Consider the following 12,072-nt stretch of genomic DNA (forward strand, 5'->3'; position numbering starts at 1 on the left):
AGGGGCAGTGGGGCTGACTGGGGAAAATGGATCAGCTCTTGGCAGACTTAATGGGCTCTATGGCCTATTTCTGCTCCAATGTCTTCTGAAGTTAAATTAAAAATTTTATATGTACATTAAAAAAAAATAGATCTGCAGCATGGTAACTGGCCCTTTTGTCCCACAAACTCATGCCACCCAATTACACCCAATTGACCTGCAACCCACCTTTGAACAGTGGGAGAATATTGGAGCACCCCCACACAGATACAAGGAGAACATACAAACTCCTTAGATTCAAACCCGTTTCTGGCATTGTAGCAGCGTTGCACTGCTATTCTAATCGTGCTGACCCAGTTCCTCCAGCAATTCTGTCTGCTCAAGATTCACAGCTTCTGTGCTTCCTTTTTTTCTTGCAATTCTCTTCCTTCATCTGTCACCTGTCAATCAACCATCTCCACATCTGTCCATAATCTTTCATCATTCCTCCCTGGTTCACCAATTTCCTACTGGCTCCTGTCCAACCCTCCCATCCTGTCCTCATTATTCGAACCACCTCCCCTCAAAATATTGACAGTCCTTTACTTCCATGGATGTTGCTCAAACAGCAGAATGCGTTTTTGTTGCAACTGTTAGTGACTGCACATTCAGAAAACACCATATGTTGACCTTCATTAATCAGTGTATTGAGTCTAGAAATTGAGAGGTCTTGTTGCAGTTGTACAAGACATTGTTGAGGCCCCATTTGGAATATTGTCTTCCATTTTGGTCACCCTGTAATAATCAGGATATCATCAAGCTGAAGAGGAAACAAGATTTATGAGGATGTTGTGAGGACTTGCTGTCAGGATAGGTGGAGCAGGCTAGGCCTTTATTCCTTGGTGAGCAGGAGGACGAGGATGATCTCAGAGATGGACAAATCACGATCAGGTGAATGGAGAGCTTTGCAAATCAGTAACCAGATGACAGATTTAAAATGAGAGGGGGAAGAGATTTAACAGAAACCAGAGTGGTAACTATATTAATACAGTACAACTCCGATTATTTGAAATGGTCGGAACGAGCCCATGTCAGATAAATTTTTGTGGAGAACTGGTCAATTTTTTTTAAAAACAGCCCAGTAGCAACAACAAATCACTTGTATCGATGTTTAAACAACAAGGGAAGGCTTTTTAAGCATTAAAATAACGATTAATTCTTACCAAAAAATTGTTGGCCACAAGTCGCCGCAGATCCCCAACACGAGCCCACCGCTGCTGCTTCTCAGGCTGGAGGAACACTCACTGGCGAGTTGGCGGGCTCCTGTCTGTTGGCGGTCACCAGAGCACCTGTCACCTGAGTCCAGACTCCGAATTCTCCTCTAAGCCTACCACACACCAGGGAGTCTGGTGAGTGTGTGTGCAATAGTACACCGAAAGCAGGGTTTGGAGATGGGAGCTCTGTTGTGTTGAGGAGGGATGGAGAAAAGGAGACAGGGGGCCATTCTTGCAGCAGTCAAATGTTTCTCCCTCCCCCAAATATAGTCAACATTTAGGGACTTTTCAGCTGGGAGTAAATATATACAAACATAATGAAAAAAAATCTTTATTAATAAAGACAGAAAACATCCTAAAGTGCAGTGTGGTAAAGCAGTCTTCTCATTGGATAGATTTATTGTCCTTGAAGAGGAGATCATCATTACAGGATCACAGACAGGAAATCGCATGCCTGAAAGAACAATCAACATAAACAAACACATGGCAGAATTCCAAAGCAAATTTGAAGACATTCATCAAGCATTTTGTCAGTAAATACCATACAAAACTATACATTATATTGTACAGTCATTACAAAATTAATACATTTCTTGGCTTCACAAATTTATGTAAAAATGAATAGACAGTAAAAATCCCCAATATCCAGAATTTAAGCAGCTGGCAACCCAACAGGCAAAAGGAAATTAATAAATTACAATAAATAAGAATAAACATAAATTTAAATAAAAGTTTAAAATTGTAAAGATAAATGATCTCCAAAGCAACACAACCCCTTGGGGAAGATGGGAGCAAACATTCAGTCAGAAGAGTGCCCCGGTCACGCCCTGCCTGCAGCAGCTGTTTGAATAATGTTTCAATAAAGTTGTGTTTGAATAAAGTGATGGTGCCCCAAATGAAGAGCAGCCGGCCAATGCTGTTCACTGCTATGGTGACTCTCCCAAAGTGTCTCACTATCCCTGGCTGGTAAGAGTCTTTATCTTCATTGCATTAAATATATTAGTAAAGGTTTTATAAACTGGGGTAGGGTTTATGACGACAGCTTGGTTAGCTCAGCAGTGTTACAACACAAAATCTAAATTGGAACTTCGGTCGCTATTAAGTCATGGGAATTACCTAATTAAGGATTACTATACTGATTGTTTTCCTATTACTACATTTTGCACTGTCTTTTAAACTGTCTTCTAAATAGAGGTGTATGAGTTAGGCAGGAGGGGGTGGCATGGCCTTGATGATAAGCAATGATATTAAATCACGAGAAAGAAGGGACTTAGGGTCCAAAGTGGTAGAATCCTTTTGGTTGAGTTAAGAAATGACAAGGGTAAAAGGACCCCAATAGCAGTTATATACAAGCCCCCAAACAGCAGCTGGGAAGTGGACCACAAATTACAGCTGGAAATAGAAAATGCGTATCAGAAGGAAAATGTCAAAATAATTATGAGGGATTTTAACATGAAAGGGGATTAGGGAAAATCAGGAAGGTACTGGATCTCAGGAGAGAAAGTTTGTAGGATGCCTATGGGATGGCTTTTTGGAGCATCTTGTCAATAAGCTCACCAGGGGATTGGATGATGTGTAATGAACCTGAGGTGATTGGGAAACTAAAGGTAATGGAACCTTTTTGGAAGTGGTGATGGCATTCAGTTTCAAATTTGAAAAGGAAAAGCTGATATCAGGTGTCTCAATATTTCAATGGAACAGAGGGAATTACAGTGGGATGAGAGAAGAACTGGCCCAAGTTGATTGGAAAAGTAAGCTAATTGGAGGGACGGCAGAGCAGAATTGGATGATATTTCTATAAAGTGCAGGATAGATATATTCTAAGAAAAAAGAAAATTATGAATGGAAAAATGGAACAAATGTGGAGAACAAGAGAGGTTAAAGTTAAAATAAAAGCAAAAGGAAGAGCATTCAAGGAAGCCAAAATTAGTGGGAAAACAGAGGACTGGGAAACTTAAAAACTTATAGGAAGAGACAAAGAAAGTCATTAGAAAAGATGAATTATGAAAGGAAGTTGGCAAATAACATACAAAAGGAATATTAAGCGCATTTTTAAATATAGAGCATGATGCTGAACCAAGCCATGAAAGACCCCAACAATGAAGACGCTGTTTACATCCGGTACCGCACGGATGGCAGTCTCTTCAATCTGAGGCGCCTGCAAGCTCACACCAAGACACAAGAGAAACTTGTCCGTGAACTACTCTTTGCAGATGATGCCGCTTTAGTTGCCCATTCAGAGCCAGCTCTTCAGCGCTTGACGTCCTGCTTTGCGGAAACTGCCAAAATGTTTGGCCTGGAAGTCAGCCTGAAGAAAACTGAGGTCCTCCATCAGCCAGCTCCCCACCATGACTACCAGCCCCCCCACATCTCCATCAGGCACACAAAACTCAAAACGGTCAACCAGTTTACCTATCTCGGCTGCACCATTTCATCAGATGCAAGGATCGACAATGAGATAGACAACAGACTCGCCAAGGCAAATAGCGCCTTTGGAAGACTACACAAAAGAGTCTGGAAAAACAACCAACTGAAAAACCTCACAAAGATAAGCGTATACAGAGCCGTTGTCATACCCACACTCCTGTTCGGCTCCGAATCATGGGTCCTCTACCGGCACCACCTACGGCTCCTAGAACGCTTCCACCAGCGTTGTCTCCGCTCCATCCTCAACATCCATTGGAGCGCTCACACCCCTAACGTCGAGGTACTCGAGATGGCAGAGGTCGACAGCATCGAGTCCACGCTGCTGAAGATCCAGCTGCGCTGGATGGGTCACGTCTCCAGAATGGAGGACCATCGCCTTCCCAAGATCGTATTATATGGCGAGCTCTCCACTGGCCACCGTGACAGAGGTGCACCAAAGAAAAGGTACAAGGACTGCCTAAAGAAATCTCTTGGTGCCTGCCACATTGACCACCGCCAGTGGGCTGATAACGCCTCAAACCGTGCATCTTGGCGCCTCACAGTTTGGCGGGCAGCAGCCTCCTTTGAAGAAGACCGCAGAGCCCACCTCACTGACAAAAGACAAAGGAGGAAAAACCCAACACCCAACCCCAACCAACCAATTTTCCCTTGCAACCGCTGCAACCGTGTCTGCCTGTCCCGCATCGGACTGGTCAGCCACAAACGAGCCTGCAGCTGACGTGGACTTTTTACCCCCTCCATAAATCTTCGTCCGCGAAGCCAAGCCAAAGAAAGAAGAAAGAAAAAAGAAATATAGAGTAAATGAGACACAGGTATAGGACCAATTGAAAATGATGGAGAAATTATGATGGATAACAGAGGAATTAAATGAGTATTTTGCATCAGTCTTCATTGAGGAAGACCATGATAGATAGTCAGAGCTCTCAGGGTTACAGTTAAGTACAGTCAAGATTATTAGAGAGATAGTGTTTGGTGAGCTGAATGGACTGAAGGTGGATAAGGCCCCCGGACCCCTTGGGTTCTGAAAGAAGTGGCTTTGGAGATTGTGGAGGCATTGGAAATGATTTTCCTCAAATCAAAAGACTCTGGGATGGTTCCAGAGGATTGGAAGGTCGCAAATATAGTTCTGCTGTTTAAGAAAGGGAAGCAGAAAAAAAGGAAATTATAGGCTTATTAGTCTGAAGTCGGAAAGTTATTGGAATCGATTCTCAAGGACAAGGTTTGAAATTCCTCGAGGTACATGACCTGAAAGGTCCAAGCCAGCATGGTTTCATGAAGGGAAGATCCTGCCTGACAAACCTATTGGAATTTTTTGAGGAAATCTCAAGTAGGGTGGACAAGAGAGAGGCTGTGGATGTTGTGATTTGGATTTTCAAAAAGCCTTTGATAAGGTGCCACATGAGAGGCATAATACGATGAGAGCTCATGGAACTACAGAAAAGATATTTGAAAGATATTCGGCTTTCTGCCGATCAGCCAAAGGGTGGAAATAAAGGGATCCTGTTCTGGTTTGTCCCTGTTACTAGTGGTGTTCTGCAGGGGTTGATGTTGGGGCCACTTCTTTTTACAATGTACATTAATGATTTAGATTATGGATTGAATGGTTTTGTGGTGAAGTTTTCAGATGACACCAAGTGGTGGAGTAGGAACTGCTGAAGAAACTGAAAGGTTGCAGAGAGACTTGAACTGCTTAGGAGAAGGGGCAAAGAAATGGCAGATGAGATACAATGTTGAGAAATGTATGGTTATACATTTTGGAAGAGATAGAAGTTGGATGGGGAGAAAATTCAAAATTTTGAAGTGCAGGATAACCTAAAGGTTAACCACCAGGTCAGCGGCAGTTAAGAAAGTGAATGCTACATTGGCATTCATTTCAAGAGGAATAGTGTATAAGAGTAAAGAGATGTTGATGAGGCTTTATGGGCATTGGTGAGACCTCATTAGGAGTATTGTGTGCAGATTTGGGCCCTTTATCTTAGAAGAGAAGTAATAATGTTAGAAAGAGTACATAATGTTAGTATTTCAGGATGACTCCTGAAATGCAAGGGTCAGCATATGAGGAACATTTAGCAACTCTTAGAGTATAGAAGAATGAGAGGGGATCTAGAAACATTTTGAATACAGAAAGGATTAGACAGAGTAGATGTGAATAAGGTTTCACTTGGTGGGTGAATCCAGGACAAGAGGGCACAGTCTTAGAATGAGAAGGTACTCATTTAAAACAGAGATGAGAAATTTCTTTACCCCGAGGGTAGTGGATTTGTGGAATTCATTGCCACATCATTGTGGGAGTTTAATAGGTTTCTAATTAGTCAAGGGATATGGGGAAAAGGCTGGAATTTGGAACTAAATGTGAGAAAGATTTAGCTCAGGGTGGATTTACAGGACAGACTCAAAGGGCAAAATGGCCTACTTCTGTTCCTTTATCTTGTGATCCTGTCTTTCTTTTATCATTGGATTAAGTACTGGAACTTCCTTTGGAAAGGCAAAATGATGAATAGTTTAACCACAAGGGTTGAAACAGAGGGTAACCTGGGGAAAATGCAGCTGTCAAGCAGCTCCAACAACCTGGGTTTAATTCTGACCTCTGGTATGGTCATATTTGCATGTTCTCGTTCATGTTCTCGTTCACCCATCGATATGTTAGTTGGTGGATTAACTGGTTACTGTGAATTACCTCTAGTGTACTTCGATGGAAGAACGAAAGGTCAAGGCCCAAAATGTTGGTTACCTTTTACTTCCTTTGCGTAGAGTTTTGCAGCTCATTTGTGCATTGCAATAGACCCCAGATTCTGCAGATTTTCTTGTTAAACTAGATTACCACATTTATAATCAAGAATGGACCATAAATTCTGGCCTTGCCAGCCTCTTCTCATCCCATAAACAAGGAAAAACACTTCTGGGCTTTGATGCAGAATCTGGGTGGTTGAAGTAAAAATACAGAAATGCTGGAGGAACTCAGTCAGTCTTGCAGCATCCATAGGAGGTAAAGATATATTACCGACATTTTGAGCCCTAGCCCTTCAAGGTATAAGCAAGTAAGCATCTTAAAGACCAGAAAGGGGGAAGAATGGATGGGGGAAGGAGTCCAGACCAACAACCAAAAGGTGTTGATTGAATATGATAAGAGGAAAGGTGAGAATTGATTTTGGCTTTATGAAAAGGGGGGGGGGGGAAGAGAGAGAGAACTAGAGAAAATGAAACAGGGTGGGGGGGGGAGGAAAAGAAGGGGAGATTCTTAAAGGAAACAGGAGAGGTCAATGTTAATGCCATCTGGTTGGGGTTCCCAGACAGAAGATGAGGTAAAACCTGAAACTGCAAACACCATGGTTGTAGTAAAAATACAATGCTGAAGGAACTCAACAGGTCAAACAGAGACCACTACGTAGCAAAGATAAAAGTATATAACCAAAGTTTGAGGGGCTCAAGTCCAAAACATGTTACATGAGGTGTTGTTAATCCAATTTGTGGTGGTCACAGTTTAGCAGTGCATGAAAACATGGATTGACATATCAGCAAGGGAATGGGATGGGAAATTGAAATGGGTATTCGCTGGGAGGATCCACACTATTGCGGTGGACAGAATCATGGTGTTATTCTGACATGTGTTGAAATTTCCTCTCATAAATATTGGGAGCCAGATAATGGAAAATGAGTCAGAAATGGAGATGGAGAATCTAGCTGGGTGGTGTCTGAAGAGCAATCTTGCTCTCAATGTCAAAAAGATCAAGGAATGGCATCATGAAGAAAGCCTCTACTTCCTCAGGAGTTTGCGGAGGAGCTAGTGGAGTTGTTCAAGTGAACCAGTACGGACTTGAAGGGCCGACATGGCCTGTTTCAGTGCTGTAAATGGTTATATGGTTAAGGTACTTAATAAAGTGATCTCCCAGTCTCTCTGATGCAGAGGAAACTATAATGGATGCAGTAGATAACTCCTGTAGATTCACAAGAAAAATATTGCTTCACTTGGAAGGCCTGTGTGGGACTTCAAATGGTGATGAGGGAGGAGGTGTGGGGCTTAAGAGGAGAATCTCCTGTGGTCACAGGTGCAGATGCCAAGAGAATGATTAGTAGGGAGCAGTGGACATGGGAATCACGGAAAGAGTGGTCCCTGCGGAAGGTGGAACCTGTTCTGATGGGATGGTTTGCACCTGAACTGGAGTGGGGTTTACAGGAAAAGTTAATACAATATGGAGAATTATCGGGGTATAAAATGAATTGGAATAAAAGTGAACTCACGCCATTGTCTGAAGCTGATTATTCTGTTTGTAAAGGAATAGTATATTTTAAATGGACTGATCAAATTAAGTATTTTGGTATTAAAATAGATGGACATATAGATCATTTATGCTTTAAATTATTTGCTGTTATTTTCTGTAATTAAAGAGGATTTAATTAAATGGAAAGATTTACCGATAACTTTAGTTGGTAGAGTGATATATAAAAATGAATATATTTCTTAAAGACTTCAGTATTTTTTTTTCAAACTAATCCTTGTAATATTCCTAAAAAGTTTTTTTTTTAATTTGAATACAGTAGTTAGGAAATTTTTATGGAAGGGTAAAATGGCAAGAGTTTCTATTCATAAGTTAACATGGAAATATGATTTAGGAGGATTACAACTTCAAAATTTTTAAAATTATTATAAGGCCTCAGTTAACATTTCTTAATAGAATGTTTGATCTTGATAGTATTTTGACTGGGGGGGTGGGGGGATATAGAATTAAATAGAATTAGTGAGGATAGAAGGGATCAGTTTGTTTATAAATAGAATGTTAAATTATTAAGTTCTTATAAGTCACCAATTTTATCTCATTTGATGGATATTTGGGATGGGAGAAATAAAGAAATTGGTACTCAAGGTAAAATATCTAGATATACTCCTTTGTAAATAAACTTTTTCCTTTTATGGTTAATAATGACCTTCTTAAGATTTGGGATCAGAAAAGGATTAAGATGATAAATAATTGCTACAAATTAGGTTGATTTCTTTCATTTGAAAGAATGAAAGAAAGATTTCAAATACCAATTCAGACTCTTTTTTTGTTATTACCAAATTAAATTAATGTTATATGATTTCTTTGGGGAGAATTTGTTTCTTCCAAAAGAGTCAAAATTTGAAATGTTGGTTTGTGATGAAGGGAAGAAAGGATTTATTTCTGAAATGTATAAATTATTGCAACAGAAAATATCTAAAATTGATTGGCATAAATCAAGACTTAAATGGGAAAAATATTTGGGAGTTGATTTAGATAAAATTTATTGGAAGACAATTTGTAATAATAGTATGACAAAAATTATAAATGTTCAGTCTAGACTTGCAACTTATAATTTTATACATCAATTATATTTAACTCCGGAGCATTTAAAAAGTTGTTCTGATTTGTGTTTTTGATGTAATGGTCAGAAAGATACGTTTTTACATTCAGTATGGTCTTGCGATAAGGTTAAGCCCTTTTGGTCTTGGTTTAAGGATTGTTTACAGAATATTTTGAAAATAAAATTTTCTTTAGACTCAATTTAAAAAAAAAATTGGTGATATAAGTGGAATTTGTTTGGTATATAAATTGGATAAATTTCAAATAGCTTTTCTGAGACTGGCATTAACAGTGGTGAGGAAATGTATAGCAATTTCGTGGAAAGATCAGATAGAACTTAGTTTAGAGAAATGGCATTCAGAATTAAGGTTGGATAAAGATAGCATATTTAAGGGATAAATATATTTTTAAGAAGATTTGGAGCCCATATTTGATTATTTTAATTGGAAAATTTGAATGATCTGGATATAGTGGGGTTTCCTTATTTCACAATGTATTAATTTGTGTTTTGGTGTTTTTCTTTTCTTTTCTTTTTATTAGGGGTTAGGTGGGTTATGTGGGGTAGAGATGGGAGGAGAGGAGTATATTATTATAGGGGTGGTTAGAAGGTTTTTTTTTTTAACATATATGAACCATGTTAAAATTAGGATATATTTGTATTATTGTTGTAATCATGGTTGCTTATATTTTAAATAAAATAATAAAAAAAAGAACTGGAGGGGGAATAGCATCCTTGTGGGTCGATTTGCTGGTGCTGCTCCAGGGGGAGGGGAACCAGAATGATAGAGCAGGTAGTGGGGTGGAGCATGTTAAGGGTCATGAGAAGACTGCGTGTAAAGACACAGAGGTTTGTACATGATTGAAATAGATACATCTGAGATTATTTCTATGTGAGGAGTATTGTCAGTAAGGCAGATGAGTTTAGGGTGTGCATTTGCATGTGGGATTATGAAATTATTGCTATTAGTGAGACGGTTACAGGAGGGGGCAGGACTGGCAGCTCAATGTTGAGGTTCCGATGTTTCAGAAGTGATAGAGGGGGAGGGATTAAAGGAGGAGGAATGGCAGTGCTAGTCAGGCAAAATATCACAGCTGTGCTTAGACAAGACAGCACTGTGGACTTGTTTACAGAGGCCATATGGGTGGAGTTGAAGAATGGGAAAGATGTGAACACACTAATGGGCTTGTATTAGAGACTGCCCAATTGTCCAAGAGAATTGGAGGTGCAAATCTTTTGGGAGATAGACCATTGTAAGAAAAAGTTATGGTAGTCAGAGATTTTAACTTTCCACAAATTGAATGGAACTCCCATACTGTAAAAGGACTGGATGGCTTGGAGTTTGTTAAATGCATTCATGAAAGTTTTCTAAATCAATATATAGATGTACCAACGAGAGAGGATTCAATACTTGATCTCCTATTAGGGAACCAGGGAGGTCAGGTGGCAGAAGTCTGCACAGGTGAGCATTTTTGGTCCAGTGAACACAATGTCAAAAGTTTCAAGTTAAGGATAGATCTGGTCCTCGAGCTGAGGTTCTAAATTGGAGAAAGGGCAATTTTGTGGAAATGAAAAAAGGATCTCGGAAGAGTCAAATGGAATAAGTTGTTTTCTGGCAAAGATGTGTCCGGCAAGTGGAAGATATTCAAGGGCGAGATTTTGAGGTGCAGAGTTTGCAAGTTCCTATCAGGATTAAAGGCAAAATAAACAGGCATAGAGAACCTTGGTTTTCAAGGGATATTGATGATATGATTAAGAAGGTGTATAGCCAGAATAGGCAACAAGGAGCAAATGAGGTACTTGCAGAGTATAGCAAATATAAGAAAATACAAAAGGAGGAAATCAGGAAGGCACGAGGTTGCTTTGGCAGATAATGTGAAGGTAAATCTGAAGTATATTAAGAGTAAGAGGATAACAAGGGACAAAATTGCTCCCCTAGAGGACCAGAGTGGTCAACTATGTGCAGAGCCTTCCGAGATGGGGTAAGATCTTAAACAGTTTTTTTTGCATTAGTATTGACTCAGGAAACTTGCATAGTGCATGTGGATGGAAGGGAAATAAACAGAAGATTAAGGAGGAGGTGGTGATTGCTGCCTTACAACGAATACGAGTAGACAAATCCTCTGGACCAGATATGACAGTCCCTTGGACCTTGAGGGAGACATGTTGAAATTGCAGGGGCCATGATGGATTTATTCAAAATGTCCTTAGCCATGGGAATGGTGATGGAGGACTGGAGAGTAGCTCATGTTGTCCCGCTGTTTAAGAAAGGTTCCAAAAGTAAACCAGATAACTATAGGCCAGTGAGCCTGACGTCAGTAGCAGGTAAATTATTGGAAGAAATTCTGAGAGATAGGATATACAAGTGTTTGGATAGCCATAGGCTGATTAAGGACAGTCAGCATTGGCTTTGTGTGTGGTAGGTTGTGTTTAACAAATCTTGTGTTTTTCGAGGAAGTTACCAAGAAGGTAAATGAAGAAAAGGCCGTGGATATTGTCTACATTGACTTTAGTGATGCCTTTGACAAGGTCCCACATGCGAAAATCTCTTGGTGCCTGCCACATTGACCACTGCCAGTGGGCTGATATCGCCTCAAACTGTGCATCTTGGCGCCTCACAGTTCGGCGGGCAGCAACCTCCTTTGAAGAAGACCACAGAGCCCACCTCACTGACAAAAGACAAAGGAGGAAAAACCCAACACCCAACCCCAACCAACCAATTTTCCCCTGCAACTGTGTCTGCCTGTCCCGCATCGGACTTGTCAGCCACAAACGAACCTGCAGCTGACGTGGACATTTACCCCTCCATAAATCAAAATTGGCTGTGTGGGAGAAAACAGGGTGGTAGTGGATGATTGTTTCTCAGACTGGAGGCTTGTGACTAGTGGTGTGCCTCAGGGATCTGTATCAATACCACTGTTGCTTGTTGTCTATATCAATGATTTGGAATGATAACGTGGTAAATTGACCAGCAAGTTTGCTGGTGACACAAAGATAGAGAGGTGCTGTGGAGAGTGAGGAAGGTTTTCAAAGTTTGCAGAGGGATCTGAACCAACTGGGAAAATGGGACAGTAAATGGATCAATGTGAAGTATTGC

General features: G+C 40.4%; 1 protein-coding gene across 1 annotated transcript in view; it reads right to left on the reverse strand.

Moving 5' to 3' along the window:
• Positions 1–1,547: 1,547 nt before the first annotated feature.
• The window catches only part of rpain (RPA interacting protein), a 74,245-nt gene continuing 63,720 nt past the window's right edge, over positions 1,548–12,072 (reverse strand). Inside the window, exon 7 of the mRNA XM_069885021.1 lies at positions 1,548–1,686. Coding sequence (XP_069741122.1) covers positions 1,657–1,686 — 30 coding nt within the window. The 3' untranslated portion in view covers positions 1,548–1,656. The remainder of the gene's footprint in view (positions 1,687–12,072) is intronic.

This window comes from Narcine bancroftii, chromosome 6 (assembly GCF_036971445.1).
Source record: "Narcine bancroftii isolate sNarBan1 chromosome 6, sNarBan1.hap1, whole genome shotgun sequence".
In the NCBI taxonomy this organism is placed as follows: Eukaryota; Metazoa; Chordata; class Chondrichthyes; order Torpediniformes; family Narcinidae; genus Narcine; species Narcine bancroftii.